Source organism: Didymosphaeria variabile (genome assembly GCF_027946475.1).
Source record: "Didymosphaeria variabile strain IMI 356815 chromosome Unknown scaffold_4, whole genome shotgun sequence".
NCBI classification, from domain to species: Eukaryota; Fungi; Ascomycota; class Dothideomycetes; order Pleosporales; family Didymosphaeriaceae; genus Didymosphaeria; species Didymosphaeria variabile.
Window position 1 is genome coordinate 4,109,227 of NW_026611623.1, and position 22,349 is coordinate 4,131,575.

Below are 22,349 nucleotides of genomic sequence, written 5' to 3' on the forward strand. Positions count from 1 at the left end.
CAAGGGTGCCTCTGCGCCATAAAAAAAGAACTCCCCTTGAAAGTAGTACTCCATCAAATGCCACCTTCAGAACGCCATGGTATCTCTATCAAACCCAACAAGCACTGTGCTCACTTGGAGCGGTAATTATGCACATACTATGCACACTGCTTGACTTTGTATGTATGCTCAACCTCATCAACAGTGGAAACTTCTATCCGCTGGTCCTGGGGTATCATTTTGTGTTGGAGATCCCAACCCGCTCGGCGAGCAAGCTCAGCGACAACAACATCGCAATCGCCGAGAAGGTTGATGTCGAAGTTGATATGCCGAATTGGCTACTGCTTGTCAGCTGGGGAATGCTGGTCACGGGTAAACAAAACTTACGTCTCGCGAAATATAAATCTGGGGCACGTCGCGCGGCAGCCAATTGGGTATCTCGCAGACCGGCTGTACCTTCATACTGGTACCGATTACGATAACCAAATCAGCCTTTTCTCTGTCGTGCTCCTTAAGGCGAGTGAAGAAATTGTTGGGAAGTTGCTCGCCAAAGAAGGTGATGTCAGGCTTCATGATGCCGGGCTCCGGAATGTCATATGCGCCGTCTGAATCAGAGTCGTCAAAATCGCCTGGTCCTCGACGTTTCTTTGAGCCGTTCGAGCTCCGCTTGCGCTTCATGCCGGCCTTCCGTATAGCGATACTCTCGGTGCACTGTTTGCATTGGGCGGGTGTTCGGGCGCGCACTGCGTCGAAGATATCCTCCCCAGGAACCTTATACCCGCACTTTCGGCATGTGGCCATTGCCCAAGATCCATGGCATTGGATGAGCTTCTCCTGCTTTATGCCAGCCTGCGATTCCACATTGTCGATATTTTGAGTGTAGTTCGTAAGCAGCTTGTCCTTGTCCTGCAATGTCCGAATGAACTGATGCGTAGGTGACCACTTCTTCAGGTCGGGCACTATCCTACCAGCGAGCTTGTAAAACACGGTTGGATCCGTATCGAAGTTGTCAATGTTAAAGACATCTTCAGGCTCGTCATAGCCCATCTCGCGCAACTCGGAGTAGAAGCCAGTGGTCTTTGAGCGGAAGTCGGGGATGCCGAGGCTCGTCGATATGCCTGCTCCTGTAATGACTATGATGTTCTTGCGCTCCTGCAGCAACTTGGCCGCATCATCGATGGTCTTGTATTGAGGCAGCCGCAGTCGTTTCGTAAGCTCTCGACAGATAGCCCGACCCAGCAGCTCGTAGAAGGCCTCGTCTGGTTCATCGTCCAAGAACCCATGTGGGAGACGCACGTTGAATGCTGACAGCAGCTTCCGCGCCGTATATCGGTCGCTGGTAATGTATTCCTTGACAAATTGGTCTGCACCGACTTTGTGTAAACGCTGGCGGATCTGGCGCGCTTCGTCGACGGTGCATTCATCCTTGCCTGTTCGCACGTTAGTTAGACCCACGTTGGTTGCAAGGGCGGGACGTACCTTCGGTCGTAGGTTCACTCTCCTCTGCCTGCTCCAGTAGAAGGTCCCAGGCGTCGACATCGCTCTCATCGTCGCTGTCGACTTGATCGGCAGATGTGCCGTTGCCGTTCTCGGCGGGCTTCGAGTACGCGCTCAGCGCGGGGCCCCTCGCCTCGTTGACCGGGGGCGCGGATGCCTGTGCCTGTGCCGCTTCTTGCACCATGACGGGCCCAGGCTGTGTGTGAGCCATGTCGTCCCGTCTCTGGTGGTGCCCCTTGTGTCAGGCAGAAGTTTGGTTTGCTGCTGTTGCGAATGAGCGGTTGAATGGCACCTGTACTTATACCAACGCTAGTCCTATATGGGAAGCCGCTAAGGTGCCTTCGCGCGAGCACCGATCTGTGGTGCCATCGTGGAGATACATCCACATTCTACCTCGTTATTGGTGGGCCACATATGCATTGTAGGATATTTCGGAATCCAAGACCGATCGTAAACTTTCCGAAGCTCGATCTTGGTCTCCTGTTGGCTCTTTATAACGTACTTCCCTAGCATACCATGCAATTCTATGCAGCAAACCTGCAAGGTGAAGTGTCGGCGCACGCCAATCTGAACAAGTCCTAGATGTTAGATCGATGGATGCAGCAGATGCAGACGCAATACGCCACTACGAAAAAGCAACCTCCCGGGCTATATAACACCACATAACCCGTTTGTCGGCATACCGAAGTATCGCGTGACCGGCAGTTGCTCACCGCTTCACTGAGCTACGCTCTATATTGTGCGAGGACCTTTATTTCGGTTTTGTCTTGTCTCTTTTAGTCTTTTGTCTTGCGTTGCCCGAAATCTAATACCCCTTGTCAAACTTCTCGGCAATCTTCGGCTTTCCGATCGATTGCATGGCCCCTCCCAAGCCGAAACGACGGACCAGGCTGAACAACACTTCGTCTCATAGGAAAGGAGGTTCATCGAAAGAAAGACTGGACTTCCAGGATTCGAATTCTTCCATCGAAAGTCAAGCTGACGTCGGTGCTTCAGTCATTTCCGCCTCAAATACGCGCCATAACACCACTACGTCACTGGCCTACAGCGCTCTGGAACAATTACCAGTAGAAGTCATCAATCACATCTTCTCCTACCTTGTGCAACCTAGGTCCAAGCTTCCTGGCCTATCGGAACAAGAGAGCGCTCTCGACAGCAAAAGGCGGAGGAAGATCAAGCTCACTGAGAACTTACGAAGCCCACCGGACGCGGACCGATTTGCCGCCGATCTCTTTGCCTGGACCAAAGTCCGTCACCCTTTCAATGCCCTGGCTGCTTCGTCAAAGCAGTGCCGCAGACTGGTTGAAAGCTATTGCGCCCACCTGGTGAAGACTTGCAACAGGTTCCACCTCCCGTTCGCCCAAGCGGAGGAATACGGCGCCGAGTCGGTCTACCCCAGCCTCAGCTCCATAGTCTACCGCCGCCTATGGCTGCAAACCGCACCTCGAGGCTGTCTCTTCTGCGGTGCCTTTATGAGCGAATATCCTCATCGCGGGTACCGCCTGATGCTGTGTTGTGAAGGCTGTTTCTACACCCAGACATTGAGTCTCTACGAAGTGCAGCACCAGTACCACATCATAGATCCGAATATTCTCACCACCAATAAGGTCCGTAGCACAAGCCTACGGCACGAATGGATCCTTCGGATTGATGTTGAGGCTCTGGCTTTGCAACTCTACGGCACGCGCGCTTTCCACGACACGCAATCGCAAGGCCTGGATATGCAATGCAGCATATCTAATTGCGGACTGGCTGTTGATCGTCTTTCGATATCTTCTCCGCCCGGGCTAAGGAGGCTTCCTTCGCATGTTTCATCCGTACGGAACCGCCGCCGTGCTGCTTGAGGTCACAGCATTCGTTTTTTCTTATCACCTCAGGTGTTCGCGCCCAGACGTATGACCATGAAGGCTGATGTGAGATTCAACCCTCTTTTTATCTGACCTCGGTCTCGCTTTGCTTTGGTTTCTCCTTTCTTTGTTCACTTTACAATGCATGAAGAGACGTTCTGTTGTCATGAAGGATACCCAAATTTTCGGTCTGAAAACAGCATTGATAGATTTCATCAAGACATGTGGTATTGACTATTTGTGAGAGAACCTCCGCACAAGTGATTTCCGGAGATAGCTTGCGATGAATTTTCCTTGCTCGCCACATCGAAGCATCTGCCCCGGCATTCTTTTAACGTTCTCTTCGATCTCCCCCACGACTTTGTCCACATCCACTACTTCCTTCCCCTTTAGGCAGGATATACCCTTCCTTCTGGACTCATCTGGTATACTCCATTCAACAAACAATAACATCACGCCATCAATACGGACGATCCCCAAGACCCCGGACATATATGCACCCAACCATAACAAGGATCGCCGTAGTACCAAGACCCCTCCTCGAAACAATCCACCACACAGCCACCGCAGCCAGCAAGCCCTCAAACCCAGGGGGCAGCGCACTCGCGCCTGTCTGCACCGTGTTCGTCACCAGGGCGCCACCATCAGACACTGAGCTTGGTGACGCTGTTGAGACGGCTGAGGTGGATGTCAACGGAGGGGTAGACGTGGATGCAGAACTTGAACGAGAAGTTGAGATGCAGTCTGGCGGATCGTCCTGAAAGAGACATGCTCGACCGTTCGATCTCGTAGCCCAACCCCACATGTTCGCCGAATCAGTTTCGGGCACATTTGTGACCAATTTGGTAGTCACTGACGAAGGCGCGGCTGTAGCGGGAGCGTCCGCAAGGGTGGGGACATTCATCTCGCTTGGCCGAGCCCGTTACGTGTCGATTCGATGATTTTAGGTGAGATGTCGTGTGATTTGTGTAATGACGGGGGCGTGATTCTGACTGGTGGTAACCCTGGTACATGTGGCTTTTCAGATATCGCGTGGATCGCGTGGAAGTGGTACGAGGCATGCATAAGAAAGAAGGACCGATTGGTATTTTACGGGGTGAACACGAGATTGAGGCTGAGCGAATGGAAAAGTCGTTGACTGGGGTTGGGGTGACTGGGGCAGGGTTTAGCCGAAAGATGGCGGAGGTACGCGATGGGTGACCTGGAGGACATTTTTCTCCAAGGCGCGTGACAGCCTTGATGGCCTCGAACATCATGGGCATGTTTTCTTTTACATAGAGCTAGGGAACCGTTTGGCCGTCGTGCTACGATACGTATCGCCCCGGCGAACATGCACGAAGGGTTCATCATTTGATCTGACACCGATGCCCGGGAGTCGATGAAGACTTCCGTCACTGGCAAGGAAGGTAGTCTCGCAAGTCCCATACTGATACCGAATTATGCCGCTTTAGAAAGAACGAACAGGCATGAATCGATGAGATATTCCATTCTAGGCGAAACACGTCCGCAAGGAAGACAACAATTGAGTGTCAATGTCTTGTTTGGGCGCAGACATGTGCTTGCTAGGTTTTCAATTGTCGACGGACACTCAACCGGTTTAGACTTTGATTAGCTCCTTCCGGAGAGTCTCCCCAACACATGAAGGGATTGCTTGGGGACTTTTGACTGTATTTCAAGCCCCAGCCATTGCAACTTAGTAGCAAGTAACCAAACAAGCAGCAATGCAAGTGGATTGCAGGCTTCGATCAGTAAAGCTATTATATCTGACCGGCAATGCTCGATTCCTGCAAACGAAGAGCAGCGTGCGCATATCCTGATGGGCCAGATTATTTTGGTTTGACACGAGCCCACATCGTGCTACAATGCTATCCGTTAGTGGCACCCACATAAGCCATCCCAAAGATTTACTGGTTAAGGGTGGTCCGCGGTGCCACAAGTGCCTGTGCCCACATGGAAATATTTGGTGAGAGTCAGGATCACATGTTCTTGTGCTGCTTCGAATTTCGGGAATCTCACACATAGAATCGCTTCAGATGCCTTTTGGGTTTGCACCATCGTATGGATGCCCTAGGCTTTTGAGCTGTCAAGCGAGGGAAGTGTGAGTCGAAGCATGACATTCACAAGCGGCATTATTTGTAGCGGTCGTCCACTGCCGGAATTGCTCAGACCTTGGATGTAAAAACGACACGGAGAATTAAGAGTAAGAGAATCAACATCCAAAACAAGTGCTGTTCATAGATACGGAGCCAGACTTTTCGGAAATGAGAATCAGATGTCTCCTCGCCCCATCCCATGAAGCGTATACGGTACCGATTGCTCTCTGTGATATTTATTGTACCGGAGTGGACAAAAGAGCAACATCGCTATTAGGATCCGCTGTTTTGATCACTTCCGACAAGACGGCACCAAAGCAAAACTCGTTGCCAATAGTTTCTGTTCATAGACAAGCGATGAATTTCGAGTGTGCGTCCAGCACAGAGCTGCACCCATCACGCCTTGGGTTGAGTTCTTTGAAGTAGGAAGCCGTGCACACGCAGGCTTTCTCCCATAGGCAAGTACTCCTTGCGTTCTTGTCACATGCCATTGTAGTCTGGATCATCGAATTCTGCTCGCTCAAACCAACGGCCGTACTCAGGGTTCGATGGAAATGTAACATGGAATCGAATCGCCCCCATTTTGACCATTCCGGAGAGGAGGATGCCATTGAAAATGTCGTGTAACTATCGCCTACAGGAAGAACTCATAATTAATCTTCCCTCACCATACGCGCCACATAACGCTGGAACGATCTGTATTTGAGTGTACATCTTCCGCGACAGGTCTCTCCCCATAGACCGTAATGAAGCTGATATAAGTGCGGCTTCCAAAGGACCACATGGATAATGTGTATCCAATTTTAGTCCGCAAGATTGCGGATTCGAAGTGTGAGAGCGTAAGCAGAAGCTGCAGAATTACCCATGCTTATATACACTGCTTTTTGAGTTTGCTGACTCGTCATTTTCCGAAGATCTGTCATGACTCATGAGCAGATATGACGAGTAAAGTCTCTCCCTTAGAATTGATAGTAGCAAGGCCCGTGTTTGCAGCATTTTGCACATGATAACAGACTCTTTAGAGCAGACTTATGCTCCCCCGAATACATGAACTTGTGCGTCCGTTGTGGCCGCATCCAATCGGCTCTTCCGCGCAGATCGTGAAGGTTGTGTTGCAGCGTCGTAAATTCGGTCCCAAAAAGGACAAACTAGGGCAGCAACGGCGCGAAACTAAACCCACTCCAGGCTTCTGACATGGCACTTCCCCGCGAAAATCGTGATTTCCATCTGGGCTGATGCGAATTTGCACCAGGTATGATGCGAAATTTGACTCACGCAGCGTAAAAGGCCACGGCTGTGACGTAGCGATGCGGTATGGTTGGCTCTTGCGCTGGCTACGTGAGAAATGCTCATGCCTCTCATTAATTGGGATTGAAAACTCAACCGCGCCGAGCTTTTCGCGCTCAACTCCGTGCATCTGTCTACCCTCAAAGTTGCATTCCCATCATCACCTATTTGGAGGTTGGCATCTCGATGTCTTCGACGGGTAAGGCTAACTTTCTACAAACGTCGCGCGCCCCACGACTGCCCTGCATTGGTGTGGGACCGGCGTGTTAAACCCATATTTTCGAGTATGGATAGCTTATATCACTTTACCATACTAACAGCTCACAGAAGGCCTCAACCAGGCGCAATCACCGCTGAACAGCGAGCCACAGTCATCAATGAGCAGCACCGAATCTAATACCAGACCTGGTCTCATCCAGCGGACATCTTCCCAAGTAACGCGCCAAAAGCGAGATGACCTTGAGAGAGAGCCCACCGTGGCGCTCGACAAACTGCAGTCTTCGGACTCATTGCGAGACCGTAACGATGTCTCTAGTAACAGGCAGTCCAATCGACCACAGACGGCGCAAGATAGTGTACGAGCGCAGCAAAGCAGCCTGCAGCGACAGCAAACCGAGAAAAAGACCGAAGACAAACACTACGTTGATAACGACTACTACTCGCTGAATCCATGGTATGAGCAAGAGCCTCCAAAGCCACTGTTTGGTTTGGGCCGACCATTCCCACGAACGGTCCGCCCTGGCATGTTGTGGGGTCGTAAGCGCGCAGAAGAGCATGACCAGCAAGAGCAAGGAAAAGGAGGTCAGTCTTATCAGAGTCAAACCAGCCGTGAGTTCACCGAAGTCAATGAACATGTTGTGTCTAATCAGAATGCTAGAAAAGGCCCCCAAGGTGCTCCGACTCTGCAGATCCCACCGCGAATAGACGAACATGGAGAGCCTCAACCGCCACCTGATCGTTTTGAGGCAGAGATGGATGGCTACAAATGGATCGTCACGAGAGTCAAAGAAACTGAAGCTGATAGCTCGGACCAGGAGCGCGGCATTGGGCGTGAAGACCACATCGACAACAAGCAGCCATCACAAGAGGTACATCAGGGCCTGCAATCACCCACCAGGATGCCAGATAGCATGGGTGACGACTTCCGTGGCGATCATCCACCCCTGGACGACACGCAGTCGGCTGCTACAGCCGAGGCACAGGCCGAGAAGCAGGAGATCCGCGATCGAGAAGAGGAAGCCATTCAAGACTATTACAATACGTACCGTAGCCCGCTTGCACGATTTCGTGCACGTCACCGTGAAGCTCTCGCGGAGTTTCTTTCGGTAATCCTCATCGTGCTATGTAATGAATAGGAGCTGACTTTACTTAGACCACCGTATATCTCTTCTTCGGTATGGCTGGATCACTGTACTCGATCACATATCCAGCTGCCCAAGGCGACTACATTACTCAATCCTGGGCCTGGGGTCTAGCAGTCACAGCCGGTATCTACGTCGGCGGCGGTGTCTCTGGAAGTCACATGAACCCATGGGTGTCTATAGCATTCTCCATCTTCAGAGGTTTCCCGAAGAAGATGTGCGCTGTCTACTGTTGCGTGCAGATGCTTGCGGGCTTCGCCGCCGGGACTTTGGCATGGTATGTCTCATCCGTTGTCCTTCACGATGCGGCTACAACGATCTTTGCTTCTTCTACGATACAGTCTGACTAACATCCGTTGCCTAGGTTCATCTATCGCGATGCCATCATGCACATCGACCCACAATTGACGCCTTCAATCACTGGAAAGGGCTTGTACACCATCCCCCAATCATATGTCTCCGTCGCCACCGCCTTCTTCAACGACTACCTCTCCGCGGCTCTTTACACCTGCGTCGCCTTCGCCATCGGAGACGACAGCAACACCCCGCCCGGCTCCGGTATGAGCGCCCTGATCTACGGCCTCATGTCCTTCCTCCTTTGCATCTGCTTCGGCTACAACGGTCTCGGCGTGTCTCCTGCGCGCGACCTTGGCCCGCGGTTCATCGCATGGTGGGTCGGGTACGGTACGGAGACGTTCTCGAGCGGATGGTGGGCGTATGGGCCTATTGCAGCGGGCTTGTCGGGTGTGCTCACGGGCGCGCTAGTGTACGATGTGTTTGTCTTCGTGGGTGGAGAGAGCCCGGTGAATTACAACTGGCCGAGTCCGAAGGAGCTGAGGGATAGGGCGAGGGCGAAGAAGAGGGAGGCGAAGGAGAAGATGGGGAAGTTGGATGTGTAGGGTTAGTTGTTTTCGGTTAGATACCCTTCTTCGCTCATGTTCATTTGTGGTGAACGATGTCCTGTTCGTTGTCACTATCAGCATCAGTAATGTCTAATCTAAGTTCAATCTCGAGGTTCCTGGGTTTGGACGCTTATGGATCATGCGGCGTTTGACTTCGCTTCCTTCCGTATGAGGTATCTTTGATCGTCTATGCAATATAAACAACAGTGGACATGAGTCCCACTTGCGCCTAACGCCGTACCATGCTCCTGGTATCCGCGACTCTAATCATGACCAAAGTAGCCGTTCCCTCCCCTCGATCCAGACGCGATGTTGTGTCCCAGCTCAAGCTTTACTGCTGCACCGCCGCGCCCTCAAAGCCGTCACCCTCCATCTCTTCGTCCTCCTCTTCTTCTTCGGCGTCGTCATCCTCCTCTTCAAATCCGCTCTCAATTCTCGCGCCCCTCAGCCTGTCCTTCAGCATCTCCCGCTCGTCAGCCTGCCATCGCGCAGCGGCAGCATGCACCTTGAAGCCGAACACCTTGGGCTCGTACCTGCGCTGGCTCTTCGGTGGCAACATGTTGGGGTATACCTGGAATAGGATGTTGTGGAAGGAAGTGCCGAAGTATGCGCCGTCGATGATGGCATGGCGTGAGGACTTGGGGTTGTAGAGGTCTTCGCAGCGGGCACAGTAGAGCTTTACAGGGGAGGAGTTGGCAACGTCGGACTGGCCCATGGGCAAGAGCGGTTGGGACTCGCACATTACGCGGGGACACTTGCCGAAGTCGGACTTCTTGAACTTCTCGAGCTGGGGACTATCAGCATATGTAGATTGCGTGGTTCTTGTGCTGGGGGGCGTACCATCTTGGCCAGTCCTCTAGTCGTGACAATGTATCGAGCGTGCACAAGACCGTATAGATGCCGCGCAGACTTCTCTATTTGCTCCCGCATATCATCATCGCAGTCAAAGTCGAAGACGTCCGTGACAAGGTCGAGGGCATATTGATAATACTGCACTTCGGTGTTCAGGCCCGTAAGGTTGAAGCGGTCGGTAAGGTACTCTTCGTCGATCTCGCAGAAGTATTCGTTTCCTCTTGAGGATATGAACTGCGTAAAATGTTAGCCATGTTACAAGAGTATGGCACATGCGTTCAGGAGGAACTACGATGTCGAATTTTGGAGGCCTGACTGTCGCAAAAGACCAAGAGGGCGAGATAGGATGTTTAAGCGCCGTATCTTGCGAGACTATGTGCGCAATTCCGGGCATGTGAACTTACCCAGTCCCGCCAGTAGCTGGTATAGTCGCTGTCGGTTTCGCTGTTGAAGTCGTCCATGGCGCCGTGGCCTCCGCCGTAGTCGACTCTGAGATCTGAGACTAGTCCTTCTAGCGATGGTATTAGTTCGCTAATCTTTTTTCGCACTTGATCGCGTGGGGAGGCAGCGACACCCTGGCCGGCGTCTGACATAAACAATGCGCAGAGTGAATGAAGAGGGACGGGGCCAAGCTTGGCGGCACGCGGGGTGCGGTCGGAGCATCGTTGTTCCCCACCGACATCGATCTCGTTCCAGCCTCAAGCCTTTGCACTGCAGCTACATACACTAGCGGAAGCCACGCCGGATCAGCGTTATCAGCTGTTACATCACCATTCACCAGATGCCAGCCAGGCTCACCCGCACTAGTGCTGTCGCGGGATTGGCGTCTGCACTTGTTTCCCAGCCGTCTCTTGCGCCTTCGACATGTCATTGAGGCAGCCACGGCAGATCCGAGACGATCGGGTTGCACAGTCCTGCAAGCAATCCCAATAGTATCGTTCATTAAGCCTTCAGACGCGTGATTGAAGGTTTTCGAACGCGCAGAGCTGTAACCTTCCGAGATGCGCGGACATCGGGATGTTTCACTAACGCCGAAGGCAAACTCTCGAGTAACACTCCATGACCTGGAAAGTCGATTCCGCGGCTCAAAGCGACAAGTTCGGCAAACCCAACGGCCAGAGCCATTGTTTACGCAATGACCTGCATACGCCATGTCTGAGAACGAGCCACCCATTACCTGCATCTCCCTTGAAGAACTGACCGGAGAGTGGTCTGAACATACACGGGACCTGAAAAAGCACTGTTTACGATCGCTAGACCGTTGTTAAACCATGTACATCTCACGCCTCGTCCTCTAGATCGCGGCTCCACAGCTGCGTGGAACAACGGCTGCATCTGATGGGATCCTTGTCTACTGATGAACTCTAGGTCGTTGTTGGTTGACAGTCCGAACTTTGTACAGTCTAAGATGAATTGCATTTTCTTCCCGTCCCGAATCACATCCGCAGGACCATTGATAGGGTGGAGATCACTTAACCTGCTTTTATTCACTTGCTCCTTCCAGCTCCTGGCTCATAATCGACGGCCCGTACCTCTGTACCATCCCATTGCTTTTTTTGTGGCTTCCCTCATATTTTCAATAGCTTGCTGTCCGTGTTCATTGGCGTTGCGCATCGCCATCTGTCGACTGGCCAACCATCCCTTCATTCAGAAAGTATATACAAGCAGTACGTCAGCTTCAAGCTAGGAAGATACAATTGGATGCGTAGCCTTGAGGCTAACACTTTAAGGCCTTCCGGAAGCTTTTTGACAGCTCTTCTTGGAGTCTATGCGTCATTGCGCATCTAACATTACAGCTACTGCATGGGCACGCGCATTATGAATGGAATGAACGCTGGCCATAACAGACAGCCCAGCAGCCCTACGCTACCGCCATCTGTACCAAAAGACGCGCCTTCCATCACGAAGAACGACGACATTATGGGTGAGCTAGGGCTCGAGGATCCAACAACCAACTATATGTCTCAAGCCGACTCGGCGGACTCTATGCGAGCTTTTGAGGATTACGGCAGAACCGACAGTGTAACACAAGAGAAGGGTTTTGAGCATAATGCGACACGCAAACGCTTCTCAGCGGACGAATTGAGACGCTTTTCGATAGACGAATTGACTTCCTACGACCTACACCCGCCGGCACCCAAATTTTCCGATGCGAACGCAGAGTATCTCGCATCGCGACTTTTCTCAGCAGACCACCTTGACCTAATACTGAAAGATACCGAACATTCCCGGCGCTTTCGTTCGTTCCTAGAAAGATATCACCCTCAGTTGGCTGCAACCCTTGTGCGCTATCTAGAGTCACAGAAAGCTCTGGCAGCCATCCGATACGCAAATGCTTTAGCTGAAGTGGTTTCTGCCACGCGACCTCCACAATCGCAACAGCCATCACGTTCATCATCTGTGAAGAGCAATGCAGCGGTTGTAGATACACACTTCCAAAGCTTCTCCCAAAAAGCTGTCGACGAATTAGTGAACGAAGCATTGCCCGCGTATGTCACGTACCGGATGATTACAGTCGTGACCGAATGCTTAGTGAAGGATATAACCGGGACTAGTTCACCGTTCATGCGGGATCTAGTTCAAGGTCTCGCGGAGGTCTTCTGCTTAAGCGATCCAAACCAGCCTGACAACCCTCTCGTTTTCGCATCTGAAGGTATACCAAACCGCTTTGAAGCGTTTGTCAGACCGCTTACGTGGCAACACAGAATTCTACAATACCACACAGTACAATCACGATTATGTCATTGGGAAGAATTGTAGATTCTTACAAGGGCCTCAAACTTCCAGGGCTGCTGTAAAACGTATAACTAATGCCCTGCGCAATGGTCAAGAGATTAGCGAGATACTGCTCAACTAGTAAGCGTACCGCTTAGACATAACGCACAATGCACTAACTGTCTTGTAGTAGACGAGATGGAAATCCTTTCTTAAACTTGGTATGTCTGCCCATCATGGTGCTTGTCTAGCTTTAACAGCGTCAGGTCATGATGGCTCCTCTAATGGACCAGCGCGGCAACGTACGCTACTATGTTGGCGCTCAGATCGATATCACTCGCCTCCTCGAAGGTGGAAAGGGCTTGGAGTCGTTCAAGCAACTTCTTGACCAAGAGAAGGAAGCCGCCAATATGGCAGATTTTACAGAGAACAAGCCATCTTTGAGAATGCTACGCGAGCTTGGAGGCCTACTGAATGAAGAGGAAGCAGACGTTGTTAGGCAGCGCAACGTCCGCGTCCGTCGAGGCTCCACGAGCTCGAGCGCTAGCACATCGACACGAACCGCGGCAAGTACAGGCAGGCGCTTTATCGGCATGGAAGAGACCTCGGACGACAATCTGTGGCCAGCAAGGAGATATGGACCGGAAGGGAGGTTACCGGGCGTCTATCAGAACGTAAGTCTAATCCCACTTCACGCAGATGCTTCTTGCTCACACACGCAGTATCTCCTCGTGCGGCCTTACCCCTCCCTACGCATTCTCTTCACCTCCCCCACCTTACGGATACCCGGCCTCTCCCAATCCAGGCTCATGGACCGCATCGGAGGACCGCAATACGTCCGAGAAGGTCTGATGGAAGCCCTCGCCCAAGGCTCCAGTGTCACCGCAAAAGTATCGTGGCTAACCCAGAACCTTCGCTCTCATTCCGCGGACACCACCACATCCACCCCAGACCCTCAAGCCTACCTCGAAAGCCGCCCTCGCTGGATTCACTGCACACCATTACTCGGTTCAGACTCGAAACCTGGCGTCTACATGATCGTCATGGTCGACAAAGAAGAAATCACCGGCACCCTCAATGCCCGCCAGAACGCCGTACCCCCGGTGGTCCGCAGCCGCGACCTCACGCGTGAAGCAGGGCTATACCGCGAGGCCAGCACCGGGACCAGCGCGGCGCGCTTCACTAGCACGAAGCTCTACGCGGACTACCTCAGAAGAGAAGGGACAGTCAGCGAGAACAGCAGCTATACACGAAGGGGAACACCAAACGCTAATAGAGCGTCGTTGGAGGAAGACGTCAGACTAGGGAAAGTCAATTCTGGGCTGGCGAGGATGGGCCTGAGTGATGAGGGGAGGCCGGGAAGCTCGGCAGCTAGCAGATCACAGAGTCGCGCTAGGAACGATGCTGAGCAGCCAGAGCTTCGCCATGCGCACAACTTCCCGATGGGCGTGGGACCGCCGACGCCGTATCGGAAGCGGAGTCCGGCTACGGAGCTGGACATTTGACTAGCGAAGGAGGTGTGGTAGATGGAAGACTACTGAGGCGCTGTTGCGTTATACTGTCTTATTGAATGATGAACCTGTAGTCTGTCTCTTTGGCGGCTTCGACACTTACTGTCGCATGTCTTCGATGCATTTCGCAGATACCTGGTGTGTCGGAGACGTTAGGTCACCTAATGCACACTCTGCTTTTATGAGCATTTGATGAGGGCTCAATAGTGGGCGAAAGGAAGTAAGGGATGGGTGATGATGAAAAGACTCTCATCACGCTCCGCTAGTACGTGACTCTGTCACTGCAATCGTTATGCAGCTCTTGCATGCTGAGCGGCTCGGACAGTGGGTCTTTGAAGAGCCACTTGAAGCGACCAAACCCAAGATCTCAACGCATGCGGTTAGTAGACACAATCAAATTTCACTATCGATACAAACTCATAGCCTGGTGTTGCACATGCTGATCTTCTACTGTGTCTGTCTATAGGCCCGTTCGGATGAACTCGTGCCCAAGGTATCAAAACCAGGAGTGGAAATCCCAAGACGAGCAAAGTAGAAAGCTCCAAGACGCCGTCTTCCTGCCCAAACGCCCTCAAGCCGATAAACTCATTCAATCCAAGAACTTCACCGACCTCAAATCCTTTTCCCTCCAAGCGTACTCCTTCAAAACGTCTTCAACACCTCCTTCAACGCCTCCTCTTTATTATTGAAGAAAACACTCGTATGCGTATCCTCGCTCACGTGGTACTCTGTTTTCCCTTCCGCCCCAGCCCTTAACCCAAGCTCCGCCGCGATGTAGTCCCCATGACTAATCGGCACATTCATATCCAGCGTCCCATACCACATCATTACTGGCAAATCGCCGCGGATATCCCGAATCCTAAAACCCCAGTCACTGCACGTGACGGCGCCGTCCTGGCACGCGCCTGCAAAACTGTGTCCGTACGCGCGGTTTGCAGAGGTCACCATAGTCCACAGCGCATCCTCGTCTTTCATGATGTCCAAGTCCTTAGCATGGTGAGAAGCCAGCATTTTCGGATGCAGCATCTGTCTAACGCGCGTCTCGATGGGTAGGTCGACGCGGCCGACGGGGCCCAGGAAGATGTTCTTCATAGCCCAGGAAATTAGCCAGGCGGGGGAGTAGCGCCAGCCGTAGGGGAAGCCGAGTTTGTGGGCCCAGGCGCCGCCGCGGTGGCCGATGAGGTTGGAGGGGCCGCAGCAGCAGATTAGGGAGGCGGCTTTGAGGGAGGAAGGGGGGAGGGCGTAGGCGCAGGCGAGGATGGAGGGGCCGGCGCCGGAGGCACCCTGTTGTTCGATTAGTACCTCGTAGTGCGATGTGACGATATGTGAGAGGACGGACCATGATAGCATACTCCTCGACCCCAAGATGTCTCGCCAACTTCTCGATATCCCTCGGGTAATCCAGCAAAATCCTGGCCGGATGCGGAGAACTCAAGCCCAGACCTGGTCTGTCCGTAGCAATAATCCTCGCTCCATATTTCAAGCCTAGCTCGTGGAAGTAGACGCCCTCAATGCGGCATGCGGGGAGCCCGTGGAAGAAGAAGATCGACTTTCCTGTAAGTGAGCCGTACTGTGCATAGCCGAGTGTGCGGCCGTCTGGGAGCGTGAAAGTGTAGTCGTGTTCTGGGCTTGTGGGGTAGCGGCCTGTAGGGCCGTGGAGGGTGATGGGAGAGGGTTCAGAGGGGGGGAGACTGGGGATAAGGTAGGAGAGGAGGGATCTGATTGTGTCCATAGCGTAGCTTCGGATCTTGATTTCATAGGAAGATAGCTGAATTAACCTGGGTGAGGTTATAAAGCAATCGGACGGGTGAGGTAACGTGGACATCCAGCACCGCATTATACTGTCCTTCGGCTCAGCGCTAACGGGTTGCAGCACGCAGCCCCCATCCTCACTGAGTCACGACTGGTCATTCACCGGTCCGCCTTTTCTCGAAGTCTATGCAACGAGTGTGAGACGAATTCTCGTGGCACGCCTTTAAGTTGGTGTCGCGCGGATTCCCGACTTATCCCGGAAGGTGGTTGTCGGCAGTCGGTGGAAGCGGCCCACCGAGTGCCGCATTCCTATTCGTTCCATCTACTCACCAACTAGCACCAAGTCATAGTCCTGTTACACATTGAGCGCATCTCTTTTCAATGATTTTTTCACAGAGGCCGAAGGAAAAAGTCATACTCCCAGTGACCCTTTTTTCTTGGGGGGGACTAGTATCAAGGTTAGCTATACAGCGAACAAGTCCATGAACTACTCGATTCGCCTTGGCCTGCCGCAGAGTAGTACAGAATCTCCAATGTCCTGATACGACGTTGGAAGACCATGCCACATTGGACATCGCATCATTTGACGGTTTCCATGCGTGACGTTAGTTCCTATACTGATGGATGCAAGATGGAGAAATGTTACTATTCTTACAATTCGTTCACTACCTTACTACGCAGATCATAACGTCGAGCATGGACCTTGTCAATAACACCAATGTAATAGACTGGGTGTGGCATGGGCAGAATTAGCAGCGCGTAGCCTGACGTAACCGGTGCTCTACTCGAAACGATGTTTGATGCAAGATGCGCCTCTCAGGTCAAGACATCGCTCTCCATTCAGAGCACAAGCAGCCCACCCACTCTCTCCATGCTATGGTGGCGAATAGGCAAGGTCGAGAGATATCACAACATCAAGCAGAGCACATGAAGAAGATAGAAGGGACACAGTAGAAGGTTGTGAGCACAGATGCATTACTACGCCTACGCTTGCACCAAACAAGCCCAGCCTCTTTTGTATAATACACGAGATCGCCCTCCGTCATGCAACCATTAATGATCTCGTAACCGGGTACCGCACGCCATGTACAAGTCCGTCCGTCCCGTCATTCATACCATGCCAATGCAAACGCAATGCTTTATTTACAAAGCGAAGACAGCAAGGGCAGCAGCGCCGACGAGGCCAGCGGCGGCACCGATGCGAGAAGCGGCACCGGGGAACTCGGAGGAAGAGGGCGAAGGAGTAGCAGAGGGGACGGTGCCGTTGGCGGAAGGAAGAGGCACGGCGGAGACGGAGGAGCTGGGGGCCATGGAGGAGGCCGCGTAGGAGGAGGCGGGCATAGTGCTAGTAGCCTCAGGAGCAGAAGAAGCCTCCATGGTGGAAGACATCTCGGCGCTGCTGGACTCAGGCGCGGCGGACGATTCCGGGGCGGAGGTACCGCTGGGGCTCGGGACGCTGATGGTGACGCCGTTGGAGGCGCAGGTGTCCTGGACGCCCTTGATGACCTCGGCCTGCTCGTCGGCGGTGCAGGCGGACTGCACGCAGGGAGTGACCGAGGAGAGGAGGGAGTCGGACTTCTGGCAATGGCACTTGAAGTCGGTGAGTTCAGAGCAGCCGTCCGAGCCCAATGCGGTGATGAAGCATTGAAGCTGTGTGTTGTTAGAATAGAGTTCAGGAGTGTTGGTTGTCGTCACAACATACCGAGCATTGGGGAAGGTCGGGAAGCTGAGCAGAGGCAACACCTGCCAAGGCGACGAGGAGAGCGGGAGCGAAGGTCTTCATCTTGAGTGATGTTTGGTGTTGTTGCTTCGATTGGACGAGCGGTCTTGTTCAAGGTACGGAGCGTAGAAACGACTGTTTGTGTTCCGGAGACGTGCTACAGGACGAAGGTAGGGGAGACGCCCGGGAGGGCTTTAAGTATTCGATGCACGTTGAGAAGGCCCCAGCTTCCCCCAGGAAACCCCAGGGGCACCGGCTCGGCGTCACATGCGGCTATTCGCAGAAGCTTTTAGGGCGTGCAGGATCACGCGAATTCCCCATGGAGGTCGACGGCCGCTAGGCGCTGCAAATGAGAATGGGAGCAATTGCCATTCGGGCGGTCCGGGCGCAATATTGTTTCGGGTACGACGAGGTATGGGATTGGACAGGCCGAGTTGCCCTTACGTTTGAAGCTGGCCGGCGGCGACCAGCACGAGCATGAGAGGTTGAAATCCCCAGACGCCACATTGGTGCATGATTGGAGGGCCTGTGCGCTTACTGGCGCCGATCGCTCTTCCCTTGCTGCCGTCCGCATGCGCGAACCGCTTTGGGCAACGCTGCTCGTGGGAAAACTGGAGACGCGCGTAGTGTGCCACAGGTGGGCACGAGCGAAACCCTCGTCGCTGAGCTTGGTATTCTTGTCTCTGACAACATTCGAGGTCGTCTCATGCTGCCAGCACCGCAGCATCTGTTCATAAAGGCCATGACGCTCCAGAGCCAGGGAGCAGAACTTTATGCGGCAAGGCGTTCAAACCCCGCAAGCCACTTTACCCGCCTCGGACGGTCGCCCGCCCCCGCCTTGCCGGTTCAGGCTGGAGACTCCAGGATCCAATACGAAGCGACAGCTTCCTTCAACAGTTAGTGATCTGACATTGGTCGCGCTCGCTGGCAGGCACGACAGCAACACGCCACAACGGGACTGCGTTGCACTTTGGCCGCCTTATTGAGCAAGGGCGTATCCATCGCTTCTTCCGGCCACCCTTCCCGCAGGCTGCTTATTCGCGCATGCAGAGTTCCTGCGTGATGCATTTCACTTGCTGAAGGCACTGTTGCAGCGACGCCGGCTGAAATGACACCCTCCAGAAACATATATAGGCATGGCAGGTAGGTTCAGCGCAACGTGCACCTGGACGGACGTGTCCATGGCTGCGCGATGATCGTAACCTCAACGAGTGGCTGAACATCACTGTGTGCGAAACGGCTCGGCCTCTCCTTCCCCTCACACCGTGCACTGTTCCTCGGCTGCATGTGCTTTCCACGACAAGGATCGCTCCGCATGAATCTGGGGAATCGAAAGGGGCCCCTCCATCATCTGGAAACCTGGGGAAGAGCTTGGCTGGAGAAACAGGTTCCGCGAGTTTCGAGCAGATGAATCGACATCATCGCAGCACGTGCTGCTACCGCAGTGTCCTTCCTGACTTCGATGAAGCAAACAGGGACCGAGGGGCCTTAGCAAATCGGGAGAGAGACCAGCGACCTCGCCGACGTGACTCCAAGATTCCGTAGCCAACGGAGCGCGGCTTACGATCGTGAGATTGTCATCGTCGCACCGGTGCTAGGATCCCCCGCGAACCCGATTACTTGAGTCTCTCCTCATGAGGGGGGCAATTGTGCCGTATGCGCGTCCGAGGATGAAGCCTGTCGTGCTCATCGTTGGAGTTGCTCAGTGGTTGGGAATTGCTCCAGAGGTCTCTGCGTGAGCTGGGCGAATAGACCTTGGCGCGTAAAGACTGAGGTAGAGCGAAGTGCTGTTGCGCGCTGCTATAGTCGCGGCCGCCCATAACTTGAATGATGTAAGACGCGTGTAAGTGTTCAGCTGTTGTATGTTGAAATGTTGAAGTGAGGTTGAAAGAAGCTATATGGCGTGCTCCCAGGCCTGGCCCACACAAACGCGGTCCGATATCAATGCGCATAGCACGCCATGTGCTACTATAGCCCACAATGTATATCGTCGTGGTAGCGCTGTACTAATTCGAGTAGATAAGTTTGTGTAAAGGTTGACGAAGATAGTATCGGCCGTGGGTTGTGGGTCGTTGCAACCGCAACCAACCAGTTTGTAGCCAGACGTCGATGCCGCACAGTAATATCAACAAGGTAAAGATGATCCATAAGGTAACCGCCGGGTCCAACAGAAGACTGCGGAGAGCTACATTGACACTCTGAAAAATGTTGCATGAAATGCGCAGTCCAATTCGCGTCGCTGGTATGGCTGCAGAGTTCTGACCGAGTACCTTTTGTGGGATCAGACGCAGGTTAGAAAATTCAACACAGAATGCAAATTTCAGAAGCTGTGAGTGCGCATATTACTGCTTCTGACATGATTGGAACCCTCTTCTCAGTGAGTGGTGTTGTGAGTCTATAAGCCTCGTGGAAAGAGCGTTCTTCTGAGAAGGTTGTGACTAAGCAGTGACAGGGTTACGATCTAATCTTATCTCATCGCCGCTCGGGGCTGGAATAGCACCCCTGTAGAGGCCACAGAGCACCTCAACTTCAAGCTCCAACACCGCTGTGAGCTTTCACATTGCGCCTTCTCCAACCGCTCTTCCACCACCCCGCCCCTTCCCCGTTCCGCCATACCAAATAGCCCAGCATGGTAAGTACCACCACCCATCGCAGCTTCCGAACTTGAGCCGCTGACGCGCCGCTTCCATTCCAGGCCAACGTAATAACGAATTCCGCTGGCCACGATGACATGATTGTACGTTTACCACCGAATCGCTATACCCACGCGTGTCTCCAAGCATAAAGCTACCATGAGCACCTTTGCCGCGACCTCAACCAGGCGCCCGTCCAACCCCGCATTGGGCGGCAACGGTTTCGTCGACCTGATTTCCCTCGAGACTAACGACATGCAGCACGATGCTGTCCTGGACTACTACGGCAGGCGGTTAGCCACATGCTCTTCGGATAAGACCATCAAGATCTTCGAGGTGGAGGGCGAGTCGCATAGACTAGTTGAGACACTGAAAGGGTAGGCAACTCCGGTCGCTTATATCGGCCACCTGGCTAACAGCACAAAAGCCACGAGGGCGCTGTCTGGTGCGTTGCATGGGCCCACCCCAAGTACGGCAATATTCTCGCATCCTCCTCATACGACGGCAAAGTCATCATCTGGCGCGAACAAAACGGTCAATGGCAGAAAATCTACGACGTAGCCCTCCACTCCGCATCCGTCAATCTCGTTGCATGGGCACCCCACGAAGCAGGCTGCGTGCTCGCCTGCGCCTCCTCAGACGGCAATGTCTCGGTTCTCGAGTTCAAGGACAACAACTGGACGCACCAGGTATTCCAGGCATGCGGTTCGGGCGTCAACAGTGTGAGCTGGGCGCCCGCCTACGCACCCGGACAGGTTGTCACAGCGAGCGGGAATGCGCCGGGCAACGCAAGGCGATTCGTCACAGGCGGCAGCGATTGCCAGGTCAAGCTTTGGGAGTTTAGCCCGGAGAGCGGATCGTACCAGAACTCCCAGATTTTGCCAGGACACACAGATTGGGTGCGCGATGTCGCTTGGTCGCCGACCGTTCTGTCCAAGTCGTACATTGCGTCAGCAAGCCAGGACAAGACGGTGCGCATCTGGACATCCTCAGATCTACGTAAGCAGAGAAAGAAGTACAATCGTGAAAGAGCGCGCTGACTAATGTAGGGGAATGGAAATCCACCGTACTAAACGTCGAAGCCGTAGCATGGCGAGTGAGCTGGAGCCTGAGCGGCAATGTCTTGGCTATCAGCACTGGAGACAACAGGATCAGCCTGTGGAGGGAGAAGCTGAGCGGCGGCTGGGACTGCGTGAAGACGATCGAGGAGTAGACTCATGAAAGGGGAAGAATTTCCAACCCAGTGAAGGCGTTGATTTCCGTAGGTAGACGGAGGTGATACTGAATTAGGTTGAGCAGGGCACCCTACAGCGTTGTTCGAGCGACATGATACACCAATTGGCATGTATGATTTGGGGACGGTCTGGCAGGGGTAGGCATGCTCTTGCGTAATCTCGGCTTGCAATGATAGACATCATACTTCACATCTTGCATACTCAACCAGCTAGCCTCTTGCAGTGGTAATATTGGATTGTAACGTCGTGCATGTGATACGCCAGTGCTCTACTGCGTCACGCCTCACATATTAATAGGCCCTCCAGTGAAGTCATTTCCCTCACGCTGCCCGCCGCATTGCAGGCACCAAAACTCTGGAGAAATGCAAAACGTGTTAGAGACATGCGTCCTTCGGCTTCTCCAACTTTGACCGCAGCTGGCTCTGCAAATCACATTTCTAGAAAATCCCCATCACAGCGGTCGACACAGGAACTGAATTTCATTAGTGCCACATTCTCAGGGTCCTCGTTTCAAGCGTTGGACAATCGGCGGCAAGCTTGGTAGCTGATAAGGTAGCCTAGGGTGACTCGCTGTATAACGCGTGTTCGAAGTTGTAACCTGGTATCGTACGGCCGTATCCCATGTCAGCACAAGAGCTGCAGTCGATGGAGTCGCAAGGATATATATTTCTCCCCATTGCTGGCTTTGTCTTCTACACCACCATCCTGGTATTTCGATCATTCAATTATTGCGGCATAAGGTGCTTTTCTGTGCTGTGTCTTGCTGCGGCGCCGAAAAGGCGGCTCGGAAGCTCATGGAGTCTGCGCACTTTCTTGCCCGGAAAGACCGTAAGAGGAAGGACATTGCTAACAGGCGACTCTTTGGGAGCGGATGGAAATCGAGGGTAGTCTTGTTTTACTGCTGTATGGCATCGACATCCCTGGTCCGAATGTGGGGACTATAGTCCGCTCGTGGTGAGGTCGTG

The 22,349-nt window shown here is 53.2% G+C and overlaps 8 protein-coding genes across 8 annotated transcripts; 4 read left to right on the forward strand and 4 right to left on the reverse strand.

Moving 5' to 3' along the window:
• Positions 1-137: 137 nt before the first annotated feature.
• On the reverse strand, positions 138-1,660 carry SIR2 (NAD-dependent histone deacetylase sir2; the record flags this gene model as incomplete). The annotated part of the gene is made up of 3 exons (XM_056215015.1): positions 138-317; positions 367-1,409; positions 1,459-1,660. The coding sequence occupies 3 exons, from the start codon at positions 1,658-1,660 to the stop codon at positions 138-140; spliced, it is 1,425 nt and encodes a 474-aa protein (XP_056072282.1).
• A 5,420-nt stretch (positions 1,661-7,080) lies between these two features.
• N0V89_006246 (uncharacterized protein) lies at positions 7,081-8,963 on the forward strand (the record flags this gene model as incomplete). Its single annotated transcript, XM_056215016.1, has 3 exons — positions 7,081-8,028; positions 8,076-8,341; positions 8,429-8,963. The coding sequence occupies 3 exons, from the start codon at positions 7,081-7,083 to the stop codon at positions 8,961-8,963; spliced, it is 1,749 nt and encodes a 582-aa protein (XP_056072283.1).
• A 334-nt stretch (positions 8,964-9,297) lies between these two features.
• CKB2 (casein kinase 2 regulatory subunit) lies at positions 9,298-10,411 on the reverse strand (the record flags this gene model as incomplete). The annotated part of the gene is made up of 3 exons (XM_056215017.1): positions 9,298-9,753; positions 9,807-10,052; positions 10,223-10,411. The coding sequence occupies 3 exons, from the start codon at positions 10,409-10,411 to the stop codon at positions 9,298-9,300; spliced, it is 891 nt and encodes a 296-aa protein (XP_056072284.1).
• Positions 10,412-11,636: 1,225 nt separating this feature from the next.
• N0V89_006248 (uncharacterized protein) lies at positions 11,637-12,578 on the forward strand (the record flags this gene model as incomplete). Its single annotated transcript, XM_056215018.1, has 1 exon — positions 11,637-12,578. The coding sequence occupies one exon, from the start codon at positions 11,637-11,639 to the stop codon at positions 12,576-12,578; it is 942 nt and encodes a 313-aa protein (XP_056072285.1).
• Positions 12,579-12,805: 227 nt separating this feature from the next.
• On the forward strand, positions 12,806-14,038 carry N0V89_006249 (uncharacterized protein; the record flags this gene model as incomplete). The annotated part of the gene is made up of 2 exons (XM_056215019.1): positions 12,806-13,207; positions 13,256-14,038. The coding sequence occupies 2 exons, from the start codon at positions 12,806-12,808 to the stop codon at positions 14,036-14,038; spliced, it is 1,185 nt and encodes a 394-aa protein (XP_056072286.1).
• Positions 14,039-14,686: 648 nt separating this feature from the next.
• N0V89_006250 (uncharacterized protein) lies at positions 14,687-15,776 on the reverse strand (the record flags this gene model as incomplete). Its single annotated transcript, XM_056215020.1, has 2 exons — positions 14,687-15,328; positions 15,384-15,776. The coding sequence occupies 2 exons, from the start codon at positions 15,774-15,776 to the stop codon at positions 14,687-14,689; spliced, it is 1,035 nt and encodes a 344-aa protein (XP_056072287.1).
• Positions 15,777-16,939: 1,163 nt separating this feature from the next.
• On the reverse strand, positions 16,940-17,579 carry N0V89_006251 (uncharacterized protein; the record flags this gene model as incomplete). The annotated part of the gene is made up of 2 exons (XM_056215021.1): positions 16,940-17,446; positions 17,499-17,579. 2 exons carry the CDS (start codon positions 17,577-17,579, stop codon positions 16,940-16,942), a joined length of 588 nt encoding a protein of 195 aa, XP_056072288.1.
• A 2,668-nt stretch (positions 17,580-20,247) lies between these two features.
• SEC13 (GTPase-activating protein S13) lies at positions 20,248-21,362 on the forward strand (the record flags this gene model as incomplete). The annotated part of the gene is made up of 4 exons (XM_056215022.1): positions 20,248-20,253; positions 20,411-20,526; positions 20,577-21,148; positions 21,199-21,362. The coding sequence occupies 4 exons, from the start codon at positions 20,248-20,250 to the stop codon at positions 21,360-21,362; spliced, it is 858 nt and encodes a 285-aa protein (XP_056072289.1).
• Between the last annotated feature and the right edge of the window lie 987 nt (positions 21,363-22,349).